The sequence below is a fragment of the Gossypium hirsutum genome, chromosome A04 (assembly GCF_007990345.1).
Source record: "Gossypium hirsutum isolate 1008001.06 chromosome A04, Gossypium_hirsutum_v2.1, whole genome shotgun sequence".
Taxonomy (NCBI): Eukaryota; Viridiplantae; Streptophyta; class Magnoliopsida; order Malvales; family Malvaceae; genus Gossypium; species Gossypium hirsutum.
The window spans coordinates 77,739,967-77,767,287 of record NC_053427.1 but is presented as its reverse complement, the minus strand read 5'-3'; the positions used below and the strand labels follow the sequence as shown (position 1 = coordinate 77,767,287).

The 27,321-nt window shown below is 34.3% G+C and overlaps 1 protein-coding gene across 3 annotated transcripts; it reads left to right on the top strand.

Annotated features, from left to right (window-relative positions):
• Positions 1-15,826: 15,826 nt before the first annotated feature.
• Positions 15,827-20,300, top strand: LOC107948939 (tubulin-folding cofactor B). Of its 3 annotated transcripts, none has more exons than XM_016883607.2 (10): positions 15,827-16,069; positions 16,155-16,306; positions 16,424-16,542; positions 16,671-16,730; positions 17,179-17,220; positions 17,888-18,020; positions 18,349-18,418; positions 19,241-19,303; positions 19,702-19,829; positions 19,959-20,300. In XM_016883607.2, exons 1-6 carry the CDS (start codon positions 15,968-15,970, stop codon positions 17,896-17,898), a joined length of 486 nt encoding a protein of 161 aa, XP_016739096.1. In that variant the 5' UTR covers positions 15,827-15,967; the 3' UTR covers positions 17,899-18,020; positions 18,349-18,418; positions 19,241-19,303; positions 19,702-19,829; positions 19,959-20,300. The 3 variants fall into 3 exon arrangements, with proteins under 3 accessions (XP_016739096.1, XP_016739098.1, XP_040967348.1); XM_016883609.2 differs by having other exon boundaries at positions 19,956-20,300; XM_041111414.1 differs by lacking the exons at positions 16,155-16,306; positions 19,702-19,829; positions 19,959-20,300 and having other exon boundaries at positions 15,843-16,069; positions 19,241-19,526.
• The last annotated feature ends 7,021 nt before the right edge of the window (positions 20,301-27,321 follow it).

Genomic DNA, 27,321 nt, shown 5'->3' with positions numbered 1-27,321 from the left:
ACGGGCACTAGACACGCCCATATAAGCCACCCGTGCCAAAAATAGGTCCTATATTGACTTTTTCACACGGCTAATAGGCACGCCCGTGTACTACGGCCGTGTGATACTTAGCTAGCTACTGACTTTAGCCCACGACCATATGACATGCCCATGTGTCAAGACCATGTGATTTTTAGGTGAATACTGTTTTTCTTACATGGCCACAAGGCATGCGCATGTACCTTGACCGTGTGACACAATGCAATCTTGGTTTAAGCCAATTTGCCACTTCTCTTGGGGCCAAACCTTCAAGCAATAATATACAACATTAATACCAAAATTTCCAACCAGTTCCATGCTTAAAAATGACCAAAACACATCAGAACTTAGCACATTACAAACATACACCAAAACCATACACAAACTTGTCATTTGTTAGCCAACTCTCATGGCATAATATATACATATCAAAACTTATACATAGACCTTCTAGCCTATACATGTCATACTTTAAAATATGAACACTTTCAAAAGTACCAAAATGAGATCGATAGTGTGGTGACGATCCTCGACTATCCCTGAGGCTTCAGTAGCTACGATAACTGTAAAACAGACAATAAACAAACAGAGTAAGCTACAAAGAGCTTAGTAAGCCAAATACAATTGGTATAATTACTAAAAAATATAAATACCATTCAACCATCTAGATTCATAACCATTTCATAGAATAATTTATAAACTTAACCATGCTCCTTTGTTTGCATATATGTCATGCTTCATTTTCATACATATTTCATAGTGATAGAGTTTTTCATATTCAGAAAATTTAGTACGATACAAATGTACCTGCATAGGTTATACAATTCATATTCATATACTCAATCTCAGATTTCGTACACTATAATCAAACGGGTTAGAAACGATACAGATGCTCATAATCAAGTACAATGCCGACGTCCCAGGCGTGGTCTTACATCTAATTCAATATCGATGCCTCTGTCCCGGACAGGGTCTTACACGAAATCAGATACGATGCCAATGTCCCAGACATGGTCTTATACGTAAATCTCAATCGAGGCCTGTGTCCTAGACACGGTCTTACACGATGTCACAAACAAATGTCAACTTTGCTTAGGAACATACAAAGTTTTTCAAATATTAACATATTATCATATTTTACTCCAAAGATATACATCAGGCACTCAAGGCCATCCAATACAGATTATAGTTTATATGTGCAGAATTTATTTCAATTAACACGTAATTGTAATTTGACTTACCTCATATGGATTTTAGACAGAATGAGTCGACTATTCAACTATTTTGGACTTCCCTTGATCCAAGTTCGATTTTCTTTGTTCTTGATCTAATACAATTCAAATTCAACCATTCAATCATTCATTCACTCAAAATAATCCACGAACACGTATTTAGGGCACTTTTCATTTTAGCCCTTACATTTTCACACTTTGACAATTTAGTCTGTTTTTCACAAAATCACAAATATGCAAAATTCACCAAGACTATAGCTTGGCCAAATATACATAGCTTCTATATAAGTCCAAATGACATAATTAATTCATAATTTAGTCCTTTAAAACCCCATTTCCACAAATTAGTTCAAATGACTCTATTACATCAAAATTCAAAGACAAAACTTATAACCCATCTACCAAGCCTTCATAATTCATCCTAAAACATTTCAAGACTCATGATATCAACAATGGCATCTCATGAAATCTTTAACAGAAATATAAATTTAGACATGGGCTTTGAAGAACATGAAGCAACGATCACAAAAACATAAAAATTACTAAAAACTGAGTCAAAATAGACTTACAATTGCTTCCTCAAAGTGTCGAATTATTTTGAGCATTCAAACCCTAGTTCCATGGTAATATTCAACCAAAATGATGAACATGCAAAACCATTTCATGCTTTATTTCATTATAATTACAGTTATTAAACCATTTACTAAAATACCCTTGCATTTAAACATTAATAAACCATTTACTAATGTCCAACAAGGTCATTTAATACATTACATGGTCAATTAACCACATAAGGACCCATTAGTCCAAAGCCATTTCAAATACATACTTTAAACATGTAGCATGCTAATTTCACTTTTTATGCAATTAAATCCTTTTTGTATAATTGAGCACAGAAACAGACAAAGTAAATCAGAGAAATTTTCACGGATGTAAATTCACATATCACAGACACAGAAAATAATATTAAAATATTTTTCAAACTCGGATTTGTGGTCCCGAAACCACTATTTTTGTAACAACCCGTACCCGAGACCGTTGCCGGAGTCGGACACGAGGGGTTTGCAGACTTAAATCACTTATTTGCACAGTCTATTTTAAATTTCCAGACGAGCTGGCTAACTGCGTCACTGTCACCTTAAAAATCATATCTCGAGTTCCAAAACTCGAAAACCAGTTCCGTAAATTTTTCCTGAAACTAGACTCATATTTCCATCTACAAATTGTTTTCTAGAATTTTTTGTCAAACCAATTAGTAAAGTTTATTAGTTAAAGTCTCCCCTATTTCAGGGTTCGACTACACTGACCTTTGCGCATTATGACTTGAATATCTCCCTGTACAGGGCTTCAATACTGATGCTGTTTGTTTCTATAGAAACTAGTCTCGAAAAGGAATCTATAAATATATGCCATGACTTCTAATTATCTCTGGTTAATTTATAATGAATTTCCAAAGTCGGAACAGGGAATCCAGAAACCGTTCTGGCCCTATTTCGCGAAAACTTAAATATCTCATAATATACTATTCATATGATCGTTTCGTTACTTTCCTATGAAAATATATTCATCAAGGGTCGATTACATAATTTATTCACTATTTAATTCCATTCCTACTATTTTTAGTGATTTTTCACATTCATGTCACTGCTACTATCAGCATCTATTTTTAAGGTAGACTTTACCTATTACATAGTTTCCATGATTCAACTAGCCCTTTAGCATATATAGCACAAAATATGATCATGATTAACCATTCCAATGGCTAATCGTTCCCAAACATTTCCATACCTCTTAACGAACATCATACAAGACGATTATAATACTAAGCTCAAAGTGTATATAAGCCATTTTCGCATGGCTATCCAAATTTATACAAAACCAAAGGGTCCATGACCAACAACAAAACGGGTAGTCCTATACATGCCATTTCAAAGTTCAACCAAAAGTGTACCAAAGGGGGCTTTGATAGTGTGGGCGACTTCGACTTCAATAATCCCGAGTCCGATAGCTGACGAACCAAAATCTATAAAACAGAGATTCAAAGAACGGAGTAAACATTTAATGCTTAGTAAGTTTGAGCCATAAAATTAGACACAACTAAAGTGTAGCATTCATATGGCTAAACAGATAATTTCATATGCACAAATTCTCAATATCATACTTACTTCACATTACCAACCCTTATATTCATACACAAAAGATCAACTTAGCCAAAGGCCGGTAGCTCATTTATCGACTGAGCGAATACTAATTGTAAGGGATCAACTAAATCAATGCATATACGAGACATACCTCATTGCTGGGATTTTACGAGCATATTAATTGAAACTATTACAGCAAGGTCGCTCATTCCCAAGCCAAGTACCTTCGGGATTTAACCGGATATAGCTACTCGCTCAATGCTTTCGGGACATAGCCCGGATATAGTAACTCGCACCAATGCCTTCGGGACTTAGCCCGGATATAGTAACTCGCACAAATGCCTTCGGGACTTAGCCCGGATGTAATAACTCGCACAAATGCCTTCGGGACTTAGCCCGGAACTAGTCACTAGCGCAAAATGCCTTCGGGACTTAGCCCGGTTATCATCCAAATATTCATGCACATATCAATAAATCATGACACATCTATATTTCATTTTCATAATTAGAGTTCAAACACAAGTCACGTATTAAGCAATCCCATTTTCGGCTCACTAGCAACATACAAACAGCATGGTTTAGTTTGCTTTATGACACGATCTCTATGCACATACGGCTACCTGTCATACGCATAGACTAATTTACTCAACCTATAATTAACAGTAGAATCATCATATCACCGTATATTTGTTATGCTCATACGTCATGACTTAATCAAATTGTAAACTAAGTCTCGTTACTCGAAACTTACCTCGGATGTTGTCGAACGATTTCGGCGGCTATTCGATCACTTTTTCCTTTCCCTTATCCAACTTTGGTCCTCTAAGCTCTTGAGCTAATTCAAACAAATTTAACTTATTAAAGTCTCATTATGCTAGCTTATGGCCGAATATGACAAGGAGTTTGATAGGTCATATGGCCACTTTTAGCTCAAATACAAAATGGTCATACGCATTTTTAATCACATTGAGTAATTTAATACAATTAATCTAACATTTCCTCATGTGCACCTTTATGACCGAAAACACACATCATTAACCTAATATCAATTACTAAGCACTTTAGCAATTTCTCCTTGAGCCGATTATCCAAGTCAAGATAGATTCATCATCATGCTTACCTATAACCGAACACATGCAACACCAATCCATCTATTCATTCACGCGTGCATCTTATTCAAGCATGTATATCTACAACCGAATTCATCATATAAATGACTATGAATTTACTCAAACAATCTCAATACCACACATGGTGCTCAAGCCCTTTTTCAATTTCAAAACTCGGCTAGTACAACTATATACACTAGTAAATCAAACACCAAAAATTGCACTTCACCTTACTACCATTTCTCATCCAAATAACGTGAACAACAACCATATTTCTCTTCCACTTCCTACCATGGCCGAATGCATCAAAACACCATACCATTTCAATTTTGGTCATGGTTAAACAAAGAACTTAATGTCTAACTCAAAAATGCTAAAAAGAAAATTCAAATGTCATCAATCCACCCTCACATGTATCCTTACAAAGCTTCACTTTTAGCATGCAAATGACATCAACACCAATCCACCTTAGCCGAATATCATCTCCATGACATAGCAAAGATTTGAACCATGGGCTAGGTAGAACTCAAGCTAACAACTAAAAGCATGCATGAATCTCATGGAACAACATCAACATACCTTAACCTAGATACAAGTATGGCCGAACCTCTTCCTAATCCTCTTCCAAGCCGAACATGAAGCAAGAGAGCACCTTCCTTCTTCCTTCCTCCTTAGAACTTTCGGCCAAAAAATGTAAAAGGATGGACACTTTTTTTTTCTTTGTTTTCATCATTTTCCCCTCCATTATTTTATTACCATGCTCCTTATTTTATCATTCATCCCATGAAACACCAACATAACATGTTTATGACATGTTTTGCCCATCACACTTTGTCCACCCTATTTGTCATGGCCGGCCACTACTAATTAGGGGGGAAATTGACATGCAAGTCCACCCCTTTTATTACATGCACTAATAGATCCTTATGTTTTGACCTACCACATTTCAAAAGTGTTACACATAAGTCCTATTGACTAAATTCACATGCAATTTACTAAATCAAAGCTTAAAACTTTCACACATTCATATTCACATATTTTAGACAATAAATATCATATTCAAATAATTTGGTGACTCGATTTAGGGTCCCGAAACCGCTTTTCGACTAGGGTCACTTTAATGCTGTCACAATTTTGACTAGGTTCAAAACCGGACTATTACAATTCTCCCCCTTAGGGATTTTCGTCCCGAAAATCTTACCGTTAAACAGATTCAGATATTGTTGCCTCATTGAATCTTTAGGCTCCCACGTAGCCTTTTCAACACCGTGTCGATGCCACATCACTTTAACTAACGGAATTTTCTTGTTTCGCAATTCTTTAATCTCGCGAGCTAAAATACGAATCGGTTTTTCTTCGTAAGTCATATCAGATTGAATTTCAATTTTAGAAGGGGATATCACATGGGACGGATCAGATCTGTACCGTCTAAGCATCGATACGTGAAATACATTATGTATCTTTTCCAACTTAGATTGTAGCCTCAATCTATAAGCAACCGGCTCAACTCGCTCGGTGATTTCATACAGTCCAATGAACCTCAGACTCAATTTCCCCTTTTTACCAAATCGAATCAGTTTCTTTCACGGAGATACTTTCAGAAACACTTTATCACCGACCTCAAATTCAATATCTTTTCGTTTTAAATTCGCATAAGATTTCTGACGATCAGAGGTAGTTTTCAAACTATCTCAGATTACTTTTACTTTCTGCTCCATTTTTTTTATCAAATTAATACCGTAAATCTTATTCTCACTGAGCTCAGACCAGTATAACTGAGTTCTACACTTTCTACCGTATAAAGCTTCGTACGGTGCCATTTTGATGCTCGACTGAAAACTGTTATTATAGGCAAATTCCATCAGGGGTAGATACTGTTCCCACGTACCTTCAAACTTGAGAATGCAACATCTCAACATATCCTCAAGTATCTGAATAATTCGTTCAGTTTGACCATCTGTTTGTGGATGAAAAGCAGTGCTAAAATGCAATTTAGTACCTAGAGCATCTTCCAATTTTTTCCAGAATCGCGATGTAAATCTCGGGTCTCTATCAGAAACTATTGACAATGGCACACCATGCAATCTCACAATATCAGAAATATACAACTCAGCTAGTTTATCAAGTGAGAAAACAGATCATACTGGAATAAAATTAGCTGACTTTGTCAATCTGTCAACTACAACCCAGATTGAATCTTTCTTTCTTGGAGACAGAGGTAAACCCAAAACAAAATCCATGGTCACTCTATCCCATTTCCAATCCGGAATCATAATCAGTTGTAATAACCCAGATGACACCTGATGCTCAGCTTTAACTTGCTGACAGATTAAACATCTTGAAACAAAGTCAGAGATATCTCTTTTCATTCCCGACCACCAATATAGTTGTCTCAAATCGTTATACATTTTCGTACTTCCCGGATGTACAGAAAATCTACTACTATGAGCTTCATTCAAAATTGTTTGAATCAAATCTGGATTTCTCAGAACACAAAGTCTATTTCTGAACCTCAAACAGTCATCAACATCTATCCAGAATTCAGAATCAGAATCAGAATTACACTGAGTTCGTTTAGCCATAATCTCATTATCAACCTTCTGAGCTTCGATAATCGGTTGTAAAAACAAGGGTTTTGCTTTCAATTCAGCACAAACCAAAGTATCATCAGATAGTGCTAAATGAGCGTTCATTGCAAATAATGATTTTCAACTCAAAGCATCAGCAACCACATTTGCTTTTCCCGGGTGATAATCAATCACAAGTTCGTAGTCTTTTAATAGTTTTAACCACCTTCTCTATCGCAAATTCAAATATTTTTGCGTCATTAAATACTTCAGGCTTTTATGATCAGAAAACACATGACATTTCTCACCAAACAGATAGTGACGCCAGATCTTCAAAACAAACACAATGGCAGCTAACTCAAGATCGTGTGTCGGATAGTTCTTCTCATGTGGTTTTAATTGTCTTGAAGCATAAGTAACAACTTTTCCTTTTTGCATTAAAACACAACCTAGTCCATTCAACGAAGCATCACTGTAAATAACGAATTCTTTTCCCCACTCAGGTTGTACCAACACCGGAGCTTCAGTTAACAGAGCTTTTAACTGCTCAAAACTTTTCTGACATTTCTCAGACCATTCAAACTTCACATCTTTTTGAAGCAATTTTGTCAACGGAGTTGCTATCACAGAGAAATCTTTTACAAATCGTATGTAGTAACCAGAAAGTCCCAGAAAACTGCGGACTTCAGATACATTCCTCGGAGGCTTCTAATCCAGAATAGTTGAAATCTTACTCGGATCAACTCAGATACCGGAAGCTGATACAATATGACCCAGAAAACCAACTTATTGCAACCAGAATTCACATTTACTGAACTTTGCATATAACTGTTTATCTCGCAGAGTCTGTAGCACTATTCTCAAATGCTTGGCATGTTCAGATTCATCTCGTGAATAAATCAATATGTCATCAATGAATACAACAACAAATTGATCTAAATACGGTTTGAAAATTCTATTCATCAAATCTATAAAAATAGCAGGTGCATTCGTTAATCCAAAAGGCATAACTAAAAATTCATAATGCCCGTACCTCGTTCTGAAAGCAATTTTTGAAATATTAGAATCCTTTACTCGCAACTGGTAGTAACCCGATCTCAGATCTATCTTAGAAAACACAGTAGCACCTTTCAACTGATCGAATAAATTATCAATTCTAGGTAGAGGATATTTGTTCTTTACAGTCACTTTGTTAAGTTAACGGTAATCAAGACATATTCTCAGTGTGCCATCTTTCTTTTTCACAAACAGAACAGGAGCACCCCATGGTGAAAAGCTCGGTCTAGTAAATCCTCGATCGGTCAATTCTTGTAACTGAGATTTTAACTCCTTTACCTCGATCGGACCCATTCTATACGGAGCTATTGAAATCGGAGTAGTAACATGTACTAATTTAGTGCCAAACTTGACTTCTCGAATCAAAGGCAAACCAGGTAGTTCTTTAGGAAACACATCAGAGAAGTCACAAACAACAGGCACTGATTCAGGCACTGATTCAACTTTCTTATCATTCACTTTCAAATCTAACACATAAGCTAAGTAAGCTTCACAACCTTTCTTCACATATTTCCGTATTTTTATTGCAGATACCATAGCTGATAGCCCATTCAGATCACTAGACTCAATTCGGATTATTTCATCATTCTTACACCTTAAATCAATGACTCTTCATTTGCAATTCACAATAGCATCATGCAGAGTTAACCAATCCATTCCCAGAATTATATCAAATTTTTCAAAAGGTAAAAGCACCAGATCAGCAGGAAAACAGATATCTCGAATCAATAACGGGCAATTCTTGCAGACTTTATCAACCAAAACACTTTTTCTTAAGGGGTTCGATACTCTAATTACGAATTCAGTAAACTCTACAGGCAAAGTCTTACTGTGCACTAAATTCATACAAATATAAGAATACGTTGATCCAGGATCTATTAGTGTAATCACAGAAGTATCATAGAGAGTAAAAATACCAGTAATCACGTCTGGAGACAAGGCTTCCTCACGAGCTCGGATAGCGTAGGCTCTGGCAGGTACTCTGGCCTCAGATCTAACAGCAGTATCCCTAGTAGCTCTTTGGCCACCACTTGCATTTCTTGAATTTCTGGAAGGTCTACCCCTAGATGAGGTATTACTCGATCTCAAATTCTGTAGATTCTCTTGCTCAACAGGTTCAGGACAATCTCTTACAAAATGATAAACAGGCTCGGTCATTCAATCTACAATTTCCCGGATGTCTTTTACCATAATGTTTACATTCTGGCCTCTCAGATCGAACGTTTTCGACACTTGCAACAGAAGTAGCAAGGACTCTGAAGTTTAAATGCAATCTAGCTCGATCTCAATTTGAATGTCTTACATTAGCATTTAGACGGCTTTGATCATCTCAAAATTTCTTTGACATAGACTGAAATGATCTACTCGAAGATCTCTTTCTAGCATCTTTAGCTTCAGAATCAGCTTTTCTTTTCTCTTTACTTAATTCTTCAACTTTATAGGCTTGCTCAACGAGCACAACCATTTCTTTAATTTCCAGAATTCCAACTAACAGATGGATATCTTCGTTTAGTCCATCTTCAAACCTTTTGCACATTATTGCTTCATTTGATACACATTCCCAAGCATACTGGCTTAATCTCACAAATTCACGTTCGTATTCAGTAATAGACATACGGCCCTGTTTAATCTAGAGAAACTCTTTACGTTTCTAATCAATAAATCTTTGACTAATATATTTCTTCCGAAATTCATCTTGGAAGAAATCCCAAGTAACCCGTTCGCTCGGAACCACAGATATTAAAGTTTTCCACCAATGATACGCTGTATCTCTCAGAAGTGAAACGGCACATTTTACACATTCTTCAGGATTCAAAGACATTTCATCAAACACCCGTATTGTATTCTCTAACCAAAATTCGGCTCTTTCAGCGTCATTATTTGTTGTAGCTCGAAACTTTTCAACTCCATACTTTCTAATCTTGTCAACTGGTGGTTTACTCAACTGTACCATATTTACTCGTGGCATATCAGAAGTTTGAGAAGGATTAACTGGGGCTGGAGGTTGTTTTACAGTCTGATTGGTTCTAATGTATTAGGTGAACCATTCATTCATCATCTGATAAAAGGCTTGCTTAGCCTTGTTATCACGGTTACTCATAGCCGGTTTAGGAATCATCTTGCACCGTCCCTTGCGCGGGAGCAGGCGCATTGCTTTCAACATCGTCAGCTACAGCTCTATCGGGATCCATTTGCTATATAAAAGCACATTTTAATGTCAGGAGTCATCACACTATCACAGATTCAGATATATGGCATGTATAGCTAGACTTATATGCTATGGTAGTCCTAGAACTGACTAAACCATAGCTCTGATACCAATAAAATGTAACACCCCTAACCCGCAACTGTCATCAAATTAGGGTTACGAGGCATTACCAAACAAACAGAACATTTTGGACCAATTCAGAATCACAGATATCATATATCAATAATACAGAAGCATTCAACACCAATTCATTCATCAAATTGGTCTACGGGACCTAAAACATACATTTAAGGAAAGGTCGAAACTAAACCGAACCTATTTAGAATTTTCTGAACTTAACCAATTCTTCCAAACTGTTAAAGTCACACGCCCATGTGAGTAGGCTGTGTGACACACACGGGCACTAGACACGCCCATATAAGCCACATGTGCCAAAAATAGGTCCTATATTGATTTTTTCACACGGCCAGCTACTGACTTTAGCCCACGGCCATATGACACGCCCGTGTGTCAAGACCGTATGATTTTTAGGTGAATACTGTTTTTCTTACACGGCCACAAGGCACGCCTGTGTAGCCTGACCGTGTGGCACAATGCAGGCTTGGTTTAAGCCAATTTGCCACTTCTCTTGGGGCCAAACCTTCAAGAAATAGTATACAACATTAATACCAAAATTTCCAACCAATTCCATGCTTAAAAATGACCGAAACACATTAGAACTTAGCACATTACAAACATACACCAAAACTATACATAAACTTGCCATTTGTTAGCTAACTGCCATGGCATAATATATACATATCAAAACTTATACATAGACCTTCTATCCTATACATGCCATACTTTAAAATATGAACACTTTCAAAAGTACCAAAATGAGATCGATAGTGTAGTGACGATCCTCGACTATCCCCGAGCCTTCAGTAGCTACGATAACTGTAAAACAGACAGTAAACAAACAGAGTAAGCTACAAAGAGCTTAGTAAGCCAAATACAATTGGTATAATTACTAAAGCATATAAATACCATTCAACCATCTAGATTCATAACCATTTCATAGAATAATTCATAAACTTAACCATGCTCCTTTGTTTGCATATATGTCATGCTTCATTTCCATACATATTTCACAGAGACAGAGTTTTTCATATTCAAAAAATTTAGTACGATACAAACGTACATGCATAGGTTATACAATTCATATACTCAATCTCAGATTTCGTACACTATAATCAGACGGGTCAGAAATGATACAGATGCTCATAATCAAGTACAATATCGACGTCCCAGACGTGGTCTTACATCTAATTCAATATCGATGCCTCTGTCCCAAATAGGGTTTTACACAAAATTAGATACGATGTCGATGTCCCAGACATGGTCTTATACGTAAATCTCAATTGAGGCCTGTGTCCCAGACACGGTCTTACACGATGTCATAGACAGATGTCAACTTTGCTTAAGAACATACAGAGTTTTTCAGATATTAACATATTATCATACTTTACTCCAAAGATATACATCAGGCACTCAAGGCCATCCAATACAGATTACAGTTTATATATGCAGAATTTATTTCAATTAACACGTAATTGTAATTTGACTTACCTCGTACAGATTTCAGACGGAACGAGTTGACTATTCAACTATTTTGGACTTCCCTTGATCTAAGTCCGATTTTTTTGTTCTTGATCTAATACAATTCAAATTAACCATTCAATCATTCATTCACTCAAAATAATCCATGAACACGTATTTAGGGCACTTTTCATTTTAGCTCTTACATTTTCACACTTTGACAATTTAGTCCATTTTTCACAAAATCACAAATATGCGTAATTCACCAAGACTATAGCTTGGCCAAATATACATAACTTCTATACAAGTCCAAATAACATAATTAATTCATCATTTAGTCCTTCAAAACCCCATTTTCACAAATTAGTCCAAATGACTCTATTACATCAAAATTCAAAGACAAAACTTATAACCCATCTACCAAGCCTTCATAATTCATCCTAAAACATTTCAAAACTCATGATATCAACAATGAAATCTCATGAAATCTTTAACAGAAATAGAAATTCAGACATGGGCTTTGAAGAACACGAAGCAATGATCACAAAAACATAAAAAAATACTAAAAACCAAGTCAAAATAGACTTACAATTGCTTCCTCAAAGTGTCGAATTATTTTGAGCTTTCAAACCCTATTTCCATGGTAATATTCAGCCAAAATGATGAACATGCAAAACCATTTCATGCTTTATTACATTATAATTATATTTATTAAACCATTTACTAAAATACCCTTGCATTTAAACATTAATAAACCATTTACTAATGTCCAACAAGGTTATTTAATACATTACATGGTCAATTAACCACATAAGGACCCATTAGTCCAAAGCCATTTCAAATACATACTTTAAACATGTAGCATGCTAATTTCACTTTTTATGCGATTAAATCCTTTTTGTATAATTGAGCACAGAAACAGACAAATTAAATTACAGAAATTTTCACGGATGTAAATTCACATATCACAGACACATAAAATAATATTAAAATATTTTTCAGACTCAGATTTGTGGTCCCGAAACCACTATTTTGACTAGGGTCAAAATCAGACTGTTACATCAGCCGTGTGAGGGACACGGCCTCAAGTATGGGCGTGTGTCCTGGACATGTGAATTCTGCACCTACTTTATGAAAATTAAATTAACCACACGCCCTAGCACATGGGCGTGTAACTTGGCCGTGTGACTTCAATTTGTTCATGCTTTACAAAATAGAGAGTTACACGGGTTAGGGACACGGGCGTGTGTGACCACAAAACCTGTCTACATGGGCATGTCCCAAACCACACGGGCGTGTGACTTTGTTCATGGAAAAAAATTTCTAAGTTTTGTAAAAATTTTCCTAAGTGCTCGGTTTAGTCCCGAACCAATTTCAAAGCATGTTTTGTGCCTCGTAGGCTCATATTAGGGATTTTATGATTGAATACAAATGGTTTTCATTTGGATGCAAATTTTATGACTTGATTTGTATGTTTGCTTGCGATGTAAGTCCGGTAATGTCTCGTATCCTATTCCGACGTTGAATACTGGTAAGAGGTGTTACATGTGGTCCCAAAACCACTGTTCCGATTTCATTGAAAATGGGCTATTACAATCGCATCTCGTATTTTCATCAAAATTTAGGTAAGTACTACTATTTTGATTTGTAAGAACTCGTAAATTCTGAAATAGTGTCAGATCTCACTAATCTTTCAATTTGATTACGATCCATTGCGAATTTTCTTGAAACTCTTGATTTTGATTGAACTATTCAAGTAATATCTAAATGCATGGCATGGTTGTAATTAGGGATGTAATTGAACCAAAAAAGTTGTTTTATATTACAAAGTAGTTATGAATGGTTATTGTGTTCCATTAGAAAATGTTAACAATGTGGTGTTGTTTTTTTTTTTTAAAATAGAATGGCTGAGATTTTATTCAAATAGAAGCCTATAAGACAGGCCCAACAAAACAAAACAAAAATTACAACCCAAAATAAATAAGACCAACCCAATAAATAGACTAAACATAAGGGAAATTAGTTTTGATAGAAGAAAAGAAAACCAACAAAGCATTAAAAGAAAACATAAACGATCCCAACCAACTAGGCAGATTGTTTAATTCCAAAGCATCTAAAATGCAAAACCTTTCAGCAGCTATTATCCCATTAATCTGCTTCAATAATATACTAGAAAGTGTTCTTTCAAAAACCATTGCACCTCTTCAGAATCTTGGCACTCCTTCATCTAAAAAGACCCAAAAATTCATCTTTTAACTATTTCCTTCACCTCTTCCAAAACGAGGAATCGATATCAGATGTGGCTCGTACGATGTGGTGTTGTTTTTTTTCCTTGTAAAGAAATCAATACATTTGCCTTTTTTTATCTTACTGTGAGAGTTTTCTTTCAAAGTTTCATATTTGAATCATATTATTGGTTTTTTTTTAAATCCAACTAAAGCTTGACTAATGTACTTTTCTTTTGCTTTGGTGTTGTTAACTATGTAACAAAAGAATGTTTCTTTTTTGAGGACGTTGATAGTGTTTGAAGGGGGGCTTCAATTGGTCCTTCAATTGACTTGGCCATTCATATCCACCCAAGGTATCTCTGTACAATCTCATGATTTTTTTTTGGAATGACATTGATATGTGTTGTTATATTTTATTGTTGTTTCCTATTTGCATGTTTGTTAATGTTTATTGGGCAACTTCCATATAAAATTTATCACATACATCCGTATGTGAAATGTGTATGTATATATATATATTCTTTTGATATAGTTCCATATAAATTTGCAGGGTAAGGATTTTTAGGTTTTGTTTATTTGGTCACCTTTATTTCTTATAGTCCTTACGCATATGACGCCCTTTGAAAAGCTATTGCTACACATTTCATGTCTTAAAAACCTTAACACATTTCGATCTTCTACTCTTTCAGGTTGCGGCCCTCTTTTTCATTATTCTATTTTTTCTTTATTTGTTTCCTTCTTCTTTTTCTTTTGGCTTAATGGTGTAAAAAGCCCCTAAGTGTTTTTTTTAAAAAAAAAGCAATTAAGCCCTTCATTTTTTTACACTCAATTAAGCACTCAAACTTTCGAAATGCATAAAAAAGACCCTCAATCTTCTTCAAAAAAACAATTAAGCCCTACTTTTTTTTCACTCAATTGGGTACTTGAACTTTCAAAATGCATTAAAAGGACCCTCAAATTTTTTCAAAAAAGCAATTAAGTTCATGCTCTTATTAGAAATTATAAAAATTATAAAAATAATAAATTTTAGAAAAATTATTAAATTTTAATAAAAATATAAAAATTTAAAATTTATTAAAAATTAGAATTTTTTCATAAAAATCATAAAAAAATAAAATTTTATAAGAATCATAAAAATATTAACGACCCCTATTTTTCAATTAAAGTCGTGTCGCAACACAGCGTGACATGTGGCGAAAAATGATAAAAAAACAAAAATCAATAAAAGTTATAGAAAAATTATAAAATGCTTCTTTTGGTACGATAATTTTTATAATATTTTTTATGAATTTTATATTTTTTACATTTTGTAAAATTTTCTTACTACTTTATAAAATTTTATAATTTCTATATATTTTTACAATTTTATATAATTTTATAATTTTTATAATTTTTTATTAAAATTTAAATAATATTTATAGCTTTTATTGATTTTAATTTTTTTATAATTTTTTCTAATTTTAAAATAAAAATATGGACTTATAAAGAGACTTTTTTATGCATTTTAAAAATTTACGTAATTAATTAAGTGAAAAAAACGGAGGAAGGGTTTAGTTATTTTTTTTATACATTTTCGAAATTTAAATAGGCAAATAATTGTAAAAAAGAAAATAAGAGCTTAATTATTATTATTTATTATTTTTAATTTGAGTGCTTTTTGATATCTTTAAGCCTGTCCTTTTATTGTTCTCCCTTCCTTTTCTTTGTTTTGTTCCTCAAAAGTTACTTATTTTTATAAATAATTTCCCTTTAAGCTGAACTGGTTACTTAGTACGTGTATCTGTATGTAATCCTTGGTGCTTTGAATCCAGAAAATATAGGAAATATTCATGGCATCATGGCTGCAAATCGAGAGTCATGCCTCACTGCTGCTTCGAGTCACTCACTCCAACCTCAAAAGCTTCGCCGCTGACATTCGCTTCTCTCTTCAGGTTCCATTTTTATTAAACAATTTCTTTAACTTCAAAGTAATTACTCCTGAGGTTTTATTTTTAAAAAAAATCGATTTGTTTAAAGATGAGCGTGGAAGCAGTGAAAGATAAGGTATGGAAGAAATGTGGGACTTCGGTAAATTCAATGCGGTTAGAGCTATATGATGATTGTAAAAATAAACTTTTTGATTTAAGTGATGAGTCAAGACCTCTCGGTTTCTATTCTCCACTAGATGGGTTAGCCTTTCGCCTTTTCTCCTTTGATTTTTATTGTCATTGTTAACTCTAATTTTATAGATTTTCATTTTAAAAACATATCAGTTATTTCCTTGTGACTCCTTTTTGCTGTAACAGGTTCCGAATACACATTATAGATCTTGATCCTTCACCCGTAACTTCGGGAGGGTGGCTTGAAGATACGTCATTAGTCGAGAAGTACTCGATTTCTGAAGATGAATACAATAAACGTTCCGGTAAGTTAGTTACCTACAGAAGCTGATTCTGCAATGTTATTGACTTAAATTTGTTATCCTCCACATCTGTTTCCTTTTAATTTACCTTTTATTTGTTTGCAATGGTTTGAAATTTTTTGTTGTTTCAGGTACATTTAGGAAATTTAAGGAACAAATGGCAAATCCATCAGCATTCAGGAACAAAATAAGTATATCTTATTTCATATATACATATATATGTGAAAGTTTTCAAGAGAGTTTTTAATAAAACTGTTCTATATTATTAACTAAAGAATTGAATTTAAACAGAGAAAAGAGTCTTAATCATAATTGGGAAAATAGTTCCCTTATTCTAATAAACTACTAAACTATAAAAGAAAATAGTTCCCTTCTTCTAATAAACTACTAAAAGATAAAATAAAAATATTCTTAAAATATGAATAAAACTTATCTACCTAAATAAGATTTATCTACCTAAATAAATTTAAAATATATACATATTTCAACAATATGTATATTTATATATGGGGTAGCTTTAATCTGTTAATAATATTATATTTAAGTACGCACTGGATTCCTAATGCTTATTACAAAGTGAAATCATGTATATATTGCTGCTATTTCTGTCTTGGTCATGCTTGATGGTTTCATTTACAGATGTCAGATTACTACATGGAAGACCTCTGCACAAATATCAAGGTTGGTTGTGTATTTATTTTTGACTTTGTCATATGTACTTAGCATCTTTTGCAGCATATTAAACTACTGTTTTGGTCTCTCACTCTTTTTAAAGGAAGTAAAACAGTCCAATTCCACATGTGTGTGTGTTTTGAAGAAAATGTCAATTATTATTTATTACCTTTGGACATTGCTAGTTCAAGAAGAAATTATTTAATATTTGCCCACCATCTTGACAATGGTTTTGTACTGATGAAAGAACTTAATAAAATTCAGTAGTGGCTAATTTATTTCTAGTTTTATCATCTTTAGAGATAAGAGATTACTTAGTTTTTCATTTGTGATTTTCCCTTTTTGAAGTGCCAAATGAATGATCTTTAAGACCTATATTCTTTTTTTGCTAGATGCTTAAGAAAAGCTACTGAAGATCATAGACTGATTGATAGGGTACTTAAATATAGTGGCAAATAAATTCAGTTAATTCAGTACTTCATGCTTGGTAATGCTCACCCTCTACCAAATGTAGTTTTTTGTGTACATCACATCTAGGATATGTTTTGTATATTTTCCTAGAGTGAAGAACCTTGCTATTTTCCCTCTATTTCTCAACATCACATTTATCTTCTGTTGTTTTGCCTGCATGCTTCAACTTAAGTGCTGTATATATTTTCACATTGTTTCAAATCAGGTAGGAGATAGATGTGAAGTTGATCCAGGGGAGAAAAGAGGTGTCGTCAAATATGTGGTCAAGCAGAAGCATTAGGGCCAGGCTTTTGGATTGGAGTTCAATAAGATGAACCGTTGGGAAAACATGATGGAATGTATGTAAACTCTATATTCTTATTTTCTTAATGTTCTCTTCATTTTTTTTAGTAATGTTCTTGTTGTATGGTACTTCTATTCTTTTCTTTTTTTTTTTGTGTGTGTGTGTGTGTGATAGAAACTCCTACAAGGATTGATTTTTTTGGTCTATTATATGCCTTTCGTAAAAAAATTGGTATTTAATTTATTCACGTTGAAGGTGATTTGAAATTTTCTCTTGACACAGATGCATTAAATTGGTTATCCTATTTGGATGTTTATTAGATAATCTATCTTATTTGGATGCACTATTTTCATTTGTTAAATTATCTATTGGTCATACTGCAGAGTGAAAGGAACTCGGTATTTTCAATGCCCTCCACTTTGCGGTGCAATGGTTAGGCCTGACAAAGTAAAGGTTTGTATGCAAATATGTTAAGTGATGTAAGCATTCTGGGGTTATTCTGTGGCCTTCTCAAGTTCAAATATTTTAGGTAGATAGTCGTATTATGCAGCATTCTGCACCAACAAATTGAATAAACTGCTGGAGCTTACTTTAAGTTTAACCCTTGGCAAAACTTGCCCACTGGCATCTTTCTTTTTCTTTTTTCTATCTATGGACCTTTATTGCAATAGCTCGTAATGCACGTATATCCATGATGGCATTGCAAAATTTAAGAAAGCAAGTTTACTGCATTGCAATTCATTGTCCATAACTACTTAATAGTATTATTTGTTTATTTTGTGTTTCCTTCTAATTATTATAGCATAATAAAAAATGGAAAAGTAGCATTAACATTGATTGCTAATTGATTTATAGTTGTGGATAGGACACGGAAATGTGATAGGAAGAATAAAAGATGGAATAAATGTTGTACATGTTAGTGAGATTATATATTAGGGAATCCAATTCATACTTTTTTGCTCCGAAAGATTTTGATCTAAGTGACTAACCGTAAGGGCAATTAGTGAGTTCTCTTTGTTTATGTTCATAAGATCTCTGTGAGAGTTCTTTGTTGAGTATCTAAGGAGTCTATCCAAACAGCTGATGGACTCTATTTTTGTCTAGTTTTTCTTCTTTCATGAGAAAATATATTACATATATGTTTAACAGGCAGCTTAATCGTTTTTCATATCCGAAGTCCAAGAGGTGTATTCTGACAGTAAAATATTTGGTGTCTCCTACCTGTTTTACCGCTTTTATTTATTTGTAACTTAGGATGGAACTTGTTATTTGCAGGTTGGTGACTATCCTGAACGAGACCCCTTTGAAGAGGATGAGATATGATGTGATTGCGAAAGGGTACTGCTGCATCATTTGTTTCCTTGCAGTATCAATAACCTTACAGAGATTGGCAATGATATTTGATTTTATTTTTGGTATTATTGTAACATATTTGGCGTGGGATTGATGTGTGAGATACAAAACTCTTAGAGAGATGATACCTGAGCAATACTTTCCTATAATCTACTATTAATATATGATTCTTGTGTCTAAATCGTAGATCTTCGAGTTCTTTTCAAAACGGTTTTTGAATCACTTGATTTTGTGGCTTGTAGCCCAAGATATAATTGTTTTCGTAAAGTAGTGCAAAACCAATTAGTTTGGATATTTCTGGTTTACTACTTTTAAATGAATCATGGTATCTGTTGAGTAATTAAATTAAGCAAATTCAATATATATACTATAATTTACTGCAGATCTGGAGAGAGGAGATGCAGCTGGTACCTGGGCAAGGCCATTATCCCTGAAGAAGTGGACAAGTAATGTGCAACCATACTGCACAAAATTCCATTGTTTAACACTACACATCGCATATACTGAGGAGGTAGCCATCTGATTCTCTTCTGGTCCTGTTCTGTGTAGATTCCTAGTTTATTAATAAACAATTGGATTTATTTGAATAATAATATGGAGGATTATGTGGGGCAATGGCATTTATTTATTACAAAAGCAGGAGGCAAAGAAAAGAAGCTGGCCTTTGGACTTGAATCCTGCATAAAAAAAGGGATATGATGATCAACATGGGATGCTGATGGATGGTATTTACAAGGCCACTGGTTAAGCAAAGCAAAAGCAAAGCTTAGCTTGTACGTGGTGGTGGTGGAATTGTGGGAGGGAAACATCTGCAAAGATGACAAATACAGGAGGAAGCAAAATTCTCAAACAATACCATTTCAGATGACAATCAAAGATGATATCTTCTATTGTTAGGTAGGTTAAAGGCTTAAAGCTATCATAGAATACTACTACTTACTGTTATATATAGTTTCTACAATAATATATATTTATTTATCAAGGTAGGAACTCTGCTCTCTTCTCCTCTTCTCATGCATTATCAAATTTGACCAGACTTCTAATTTCAATGTTATTCGAAAATAATAACTTATAAAATTAATATAACTTGGAAGCCACTATTTTCAATTTTAAGTTATTGTAATAATGAAGTTAATTGAACTGAATTAGGATTGAATTGATTGGATATGTTTTATTTACTTCACGATTTACATCCACATTATTATATTAATATTTCTTAATAAAAATGTAGCAGTTGACATTTTCTAAGTCAAAATTTTTAAACTTTAACCTCAGTAGTTTAAAATTTTAATTTATTAAATTTGATAAGAAAACATATATATCTTTTTTTGTCAAAAAAGGAATTAAGCTTTATTAAAAGATAAAATATTGTTCGAAACATAGTGCGTCCTTGGATGTCACATTGAAATAGGAGATTTAGGCAACGGAAGAAGCTTCGCCATGAAACATGATTCTTCGAGGGAGGAATAGGATGTAAATAGCTCTTTAGTCTGGCTGAAGCATCAACATATTTGTTGCCTTCTCGGAACACATGCTTCAAGGATTTAAAAGTCATATTGCGAAGGAATATCCTACATTCATCAATCAAAGATGGCAATATAATGTTAGAATCTCTATTAAAAGACAATCGGCACAGTTGTTACCTTTTCGAAATACATCCTAAAAGTCATATTGCGAAGGAGTATCTTGCATTCATCAATCAAAGGTGAAAATATAATATTAGAAACTTTTATCATAAGACAAATTGAATGATGACAATGGCATCTACTTCTACCATAAGATTAACTACATTAAGATCTCTAAGAGTCTAGAATTTTGCTTCAACACTAGTGGCTTTAGGAATATTACTTGGCAACCCTTAATAGGTATTGTATCTCTTCCTGATCATTAGACCTATGAGCCTTTTTCATCTCTACTAATATTAAGTCCTTTATTAAGTTTGGTGTCACTAGTTAAGTGGCATTAACTCGGTTGGTTATATTACTAATTAAACCATTCATATTTAAAATAAGTTATATTTGCTAGTATAGAATGTTTTCTGTCTGTTGGTCTAACACCTTTCATCTTTGTCTACGGTTTTGATTTTGTACTAGTGGTTTTCGAATCTAGGGGGCTTCTCTAGGGGGAAAATGGAAGAGGATTTAGCAAATCTAAATATTTCTGAGGAAGAAGAAGAGCCTTTTCAAGGCCAAGGGAATGTAGATGTGATTGAGGAGGATTATAGGCTTTGCCTGGTGGGGCGAGTTTTAACGAATAGTGTAGTGCACCTCCTATTGATGAGAAATACTCTTGTAGATTTATGACATCCGTTGGTGGAGTCTCTATATCGAATATTAGGGAAAAGAGGTATTTGCTTTGCTTTTACTATGATATAGATCTAAAGAATGTGAATGAAGGTATGTCGTGGACTTTTAATAAACATCTAATCATATTTCACAAGTTGGAATCGAGGGAAGACCCATTACAAGTGCCTCTGTTTTTTTCTCAAAAATTTGGGTTCAAATCTATATTTTATGTCAGAGGGAATGACACGCCAATTTGGGAATTTCATTGGTAAATTCATGAAGTATGACACTTTTTTTTATCTCAAGGGAGTCAATTGGTTCATGACAATATGAGTAAAGATAGATGTTCGAGTCTCTTTGAAAAGAATGAAGAAAATTGTTTTGGATCAGAATCATTCAGTTTATGCCTATTTCCAGTATGAAAAACTCAAGTTGTTCTATTTTTTTATGTGGGAAGCTTGGTCACGGGGAGGGCTTCTGTCCAATTTGGGTTACACTAGGGACATGAAATGTGGAATTTGGGTGGGATATTTCGCTAAGAGCAGCATCAAGGAGGGGGCTGGCGGCGGTAAGCAGGTGGTTACGATAAGAAATCCAAGGAGGAACACTTTAGGAGGGGATTTGGATGGAAAGGGCGGTGGGAGAAATTTTAGGGATTTGTAATCTCCTCATCCTTATCTAGGAAGAGACACAATAATTAGAGGAAAAATGGCTAATGTATCTAATGTTAGTCATCAGGTATATAAGGAGAATGCAACTAGTGGGTCAAGTTTGGAAGGGCAGATGGAGATGGGTTTTGATATGGAGAATAACCCTCTAAAATTGGTTGACGGTAAGAAGAGTAGCGTACCCATGCCAGGAATTTGAATGTTTTTCTTAATATGGATTTGATAGATTCAGGAATCTATACTGAAATATCGATGACCGCTATTAAGCAGGCCGATCGAGAGCAATGAAAATTCTAAGTTGGAATGTCTATGGATTGAGGCATCCACGACATCTCAAAAACAAGTTGAGACAGATTAAGCTCCAGCTCTTGTTTCTAATGAAACAAAGTTAAGTGTAACAAGAATTAGGCGGATCAGAGAAATGTGTGGATTTCTTAGTGGTATAGATGTCGGTGTGGATGGTACTAAAGATGGGCTATCAATAGGATGAAATAATGATTGTACTGTTTAGCTAAGAAATTTCTCCTCTTTGCACATTGATGTGGAGATTATGAAAGGGGATGGGTTGATTAATTGGAGGTTTACGAGTTTTTATGGTTCACTAGAAGAAAGAAAAAGAGAAGACTCATGGAATCTAGGGATATTTTGTTACCATGGTTGGTGATGGGAGACTTTAATTAAATTATATATTCGTTTGAAAAACGAGGAGGACGGCTTCGAGATGAATGAAAGATGATGATGTTTCGAGAAGCTTTTAAAGCGTGTGATCTCAATGATCTGAGATTTTTAGGTCAGTGGTTTACTTGGGAAAGATGTAGGCTACCGGATAATAATGTGCATGAACATCTGGATTGGGGGTGGCTAATTTGGCTTGGTGGGAGCTCTTCCCTGGTTATACTATTAAGCATCTTACTCATGCTTTTTCCGATCATTGTTCGATATTGGCTGATACTACAAGTAATGAAAGAAATCAGATGGTAAGGAAACCCTTCCAATTTCGTTTTAATGCAAACTGGGTACTTGAAGGAACATGTGAGATGCAAATTAAGAATTTTTGGGAGTCATCCAAGATGGATGTGTCGGTACAGTTGAAAGAATTAGAGATGGAGTTAAGTAGATGGGCGAGAGAGAATCAAAGGCATATGAAGCATAAAGTCTTTGAGTTAAATGTTTGGTTTGAAGAGTTGAATTTTGCTGACCCTGATAAGAACAGTCGAACTAAACTAACGAAAGTTAAGCTTGCCTTGAATATGGAAGAAGACAAAGAAAAGTTGTTCTGGGAACAACATGTAAGAGCAAATTAGCTTAAATTTGGAGATCAAAATACAACTTATTTCTATAAGTTTGCATCTTATTATAAGAAAAAAAATGTCATCAGGGGACTAAGAAATAATGATAGAGTATAGGTAACAGAGGAAAGGGAAATGGTTGTGATTGCGACAGATTATTTCAAAGAATTATTCACCACTTCTACGGTAAGAAGCTGTGAACATGTGTTGTCGGGAATACAACCTTATGTCTCAAAAAGCATGAACGACGAGTTGTCAGCTGCATTTAGAGAAGATAAAATGTGGGAAGAAGTTAAAAGTATAGTGCCACTAAAAGCATCAGGTGTGGATGGATTCCCAACTTTATTTTTCTAGAAACATTGGCATGCTGTTAGTAAGGATATATCTCAATATTGCATTGATATTTTAAATGGAACGAGTGAGTTTGATATTATCAACCGTACAAATATAGTGCTTATCCCTGAAGTAAGCAACCGTAATGCAATGTCATAGTTTAGACCTACCAATCTTTGCAATGTTATTTACAAGATCATAGCCAAGGTAGTAGTTAACAGATTCAGGAAGGTTCTGGACGTTTGTATTGATGAGGCCCAAGGGGTGTTTGTTTTTGGGACGTAGAATTTAGATAACATTCTCATTGCTTATGAAATATTGCACGCCTTTAAAAAGAGGCATCATGGCTCTCATGGTTCGTTCGCATCAAAGTTGGATATGAATATGGCCTATGACATGGTGGAATAAGTTTTTCTGGTAAGGATGATAGGGTGAATGGGGTTTTATAGGGAATTGAATGATTTAGTGATGAAATATGTAACAACAGTGTCACAATCAGTCATTTTTAATGGTAACCAGGGAGATGTGTTATGTCCTTATCAGGGTTTGCAATAAAGGGATCCTTTAAGCCCTTATCTATTTTTAATTTGTGTAGAGGGTTTATCTAGTTTGCTCAATTTGGTGAAACAAGTCGGGATAATTCAAGGAGAAAGAGTGGGAGGCATGGTTTGGCAGTGACACATTTTTTCTTTGCAGATGACAATATTCTTTTTGGCGGCACAAGTGAAGAGGGAGCGAATGTGATGAAAATAATTGTATTAGAATATTGAGTTTCAGGCCAATTGGTAAAATTTGATAAATCGCTTGTTTATTTTAGCAAAAACGTTGATAGCATGATAAAAGAACGAATCAAGGATGTTTGGGTGTACGAATCTTGAGTAACCCAAAAAAGTACCCTGGTTGTCAACAATTATTAGGCAAAAAAAGAAGGAAGCATCTTTTAGTTTCAAAAAAAGGTTTATAAAATGAATACAAAGTTTGAGTGTTTTTCATTTATCAGCAGAGGGAAAAGAGGTATTTATTAACTCCATATTCCAAGTAATCCCGATTTATGCAATACAATATTTTTTATTACTGGTTATGTTGTGCCACAAGTTAGAAAGCTTTATTAGTAGATTTTGATGGCGTAATAATATAACAAAAAAGGGTATACATTTGTGTCAATAGAGGTTACTGTGTAGACTGGAATCTAAAGATAGATTAGGCTTTCAGGATTTAGCCAGATTTAATGTGGAATTGTTAGCGAAACAAACTTGGAGATTATTAACAAAGTCAGATTGTTTGTTTGCTTGAGTAATGAAAGCTAAATACTATCAAGGATGCGATTTTATGAGTTCAAGGTTAGGGGCTTACCCTTTGTGTATACCTGGCGAAGCATTTGGAGTACCCAAAGGTTGATAGAGCAAGGAAGTGGGTGGAAGGTGGGTAGTAGGGCGACAATTAACATTTGGAAGGAACCCTGGCCGTCGAGACCTTGTTAAGGGAGAGTGAGTGGTTAGAATATTAATATTAATTATACATATGTAGCAGATTTGATAGACGCGAACTCAAATACTTAGAAGTTAAATGTGTTAAACAAGTTGTTTGATAGCGATCATGTAGACATGATTATGACAATCTCATTTTCCAGGTTTTCCCAAACTAATGAACTTGTATTGCATTGGGATAATACAAGAGTTTGTTCGGCCAAGAGTGGCTACAAATTGCTCATAACGAGGAATGCAAATGCAACAGATAATGATGTGACAGATAAAATATAATCATAAAGGCTTTTTATTCAAAATTATGGAACCTAAGTGTTGCTAGTAAAATCAAGATTACATGTTAGAGATCGCTAATGGCTATTTGCCAATATTAAGCAATCTTCAGGCAAGGAAAATTACGGTGGTGAGTTCTTGTCCCGTCTGTGGAGAGGTTGAAGAATCGATAGAACATGTGTTTAGTGAGTGTCCACTCACGAGCCAAGTAATGCGAGAGTTGAATGTGTCATTTTCATCCTCCAACAAAGCAGACAGTTGGAAAATTTGGTTAGCTAAGAATTTATAAATTGTAATATAGATACATGTAAATTTGGTAACAATATCAATCATGAAGGAGTTTGCCAAAATGTCTATGGGTTATTAGCTTTTATTAAAGCCTACATTCAAGAACTGGATAATCTGGATATTGCGACACCAATTATTCAAAGAACGAATTATTACAGATGGGAACCACCATCAGGAGATTTCATGAAAGCAAAATTTTGATGCCACATTTCATCAAGTTACAAAAAGTTTAACAGTTGGGATCCTAGTTAGAAATAGAAAGGGATTAGTAATGGCGGCATGCACTTACGCATTTGAGCACGTGGCAGATTCAATAGCGATAGAAGCAAGGGCTTGTTTGTAAAATCTAATCTTTATGGAGAAGCTAGGTTTTCAAAAGATAATGGTGGAGGGGGATGCGCTAACAGTTATCAGAAAGTTAAAATCTCCTGAGGAAGACAAATCAACCATCAATGCTCTGATTAACGAAATTAAAGAACGGGTTAAGTGATCTGTATCGATCGATTTTAGACATATAGCTAGACAGACGAATGGGGCAACAGACTTGTCAGGTGAGGAAAGAAGGAGACATGATGGTCGTGAAACTAACTAATAATTCAACTTAAGGCAAGCACACCTATCGTGCAGTAGTATAATTATGGTGAGACCAGAATATCGTATCTACGAGGACTAAAAGTATTAGTAGTTACTCTCTTTTTATTATCTAGTCTAAGAATTTAACGGTATTTTTAAACTAAACTAATTTTCTAATTTATCTAAGATCACGACAGAGGGGAAAGTTGGAAAATACTTTAGGAAAACCAATTGAGAAGATAGTACCCAAGAAAGAATTCACCTAGACTTCACTTATTACCTTTAACTTAGACGATTTATTCACTTGACTTATTCCGTAGAAATCTCTAATGATAAACATATTAATTTACATTATTCTCGTGTTTAATTCGGCTTATTTTTGAATTAATCCCTGCTTAATTGGTGTTTTTATGACTTGATCTTGTCAGTGGTGCAATTGGTCAAAAAATGAGCACGAAGGAGCCAAATTGAAAGACAAAATGTTGAATTGGGGCCAAATAAAAAAGATGGGGAAAGTAAGGATTTAACATAAATTTTGACTTTGTAAAAAGATAAAAATAGAAGATATTATTTTGTTTTATTTGGTTTTATTATTTATTTTATTTTTTATTTTATTTTATTAATTTAGGATTAGACTATTTTTAGTAAACCCCATGTATATAAATAGGGGGCTTTAGTTCTTAGAAAAATCATTCTTTAATTTATATTCCTACTTCTACTTGGAATAGAATTGCTCTCTCTCTTGTATTTCCTTTTTCAATTTGGAGTTGGAATGTCATTTTTTTCTCTTCAATTTGACGTTTTATTTTG

Bases quoted from the DNA above. Each gene is read 5' to 3' on its own strand.
- LOC107948939 (XM_016883607.2), top strand. From the start codon at position 15,968: ATGGCATCATGGCTGCAAATCGAGAGTCATGCCTCACTGCTGCTTCGA. The intron at 16,307-16,423 runs GTTAGCCTTTCG...TTGCTGTAACAG, and splicing joins TTCTATTCTCCACTAGATGG to GTTCCGAATACACATTATAG. The intron at 16,731-17,178 runs GTATATCTTATT...TTTCATTTACAG, and splicing joins AGCATTCAGGAACAAAATAA to ATGTCAGATTACTACATGGA.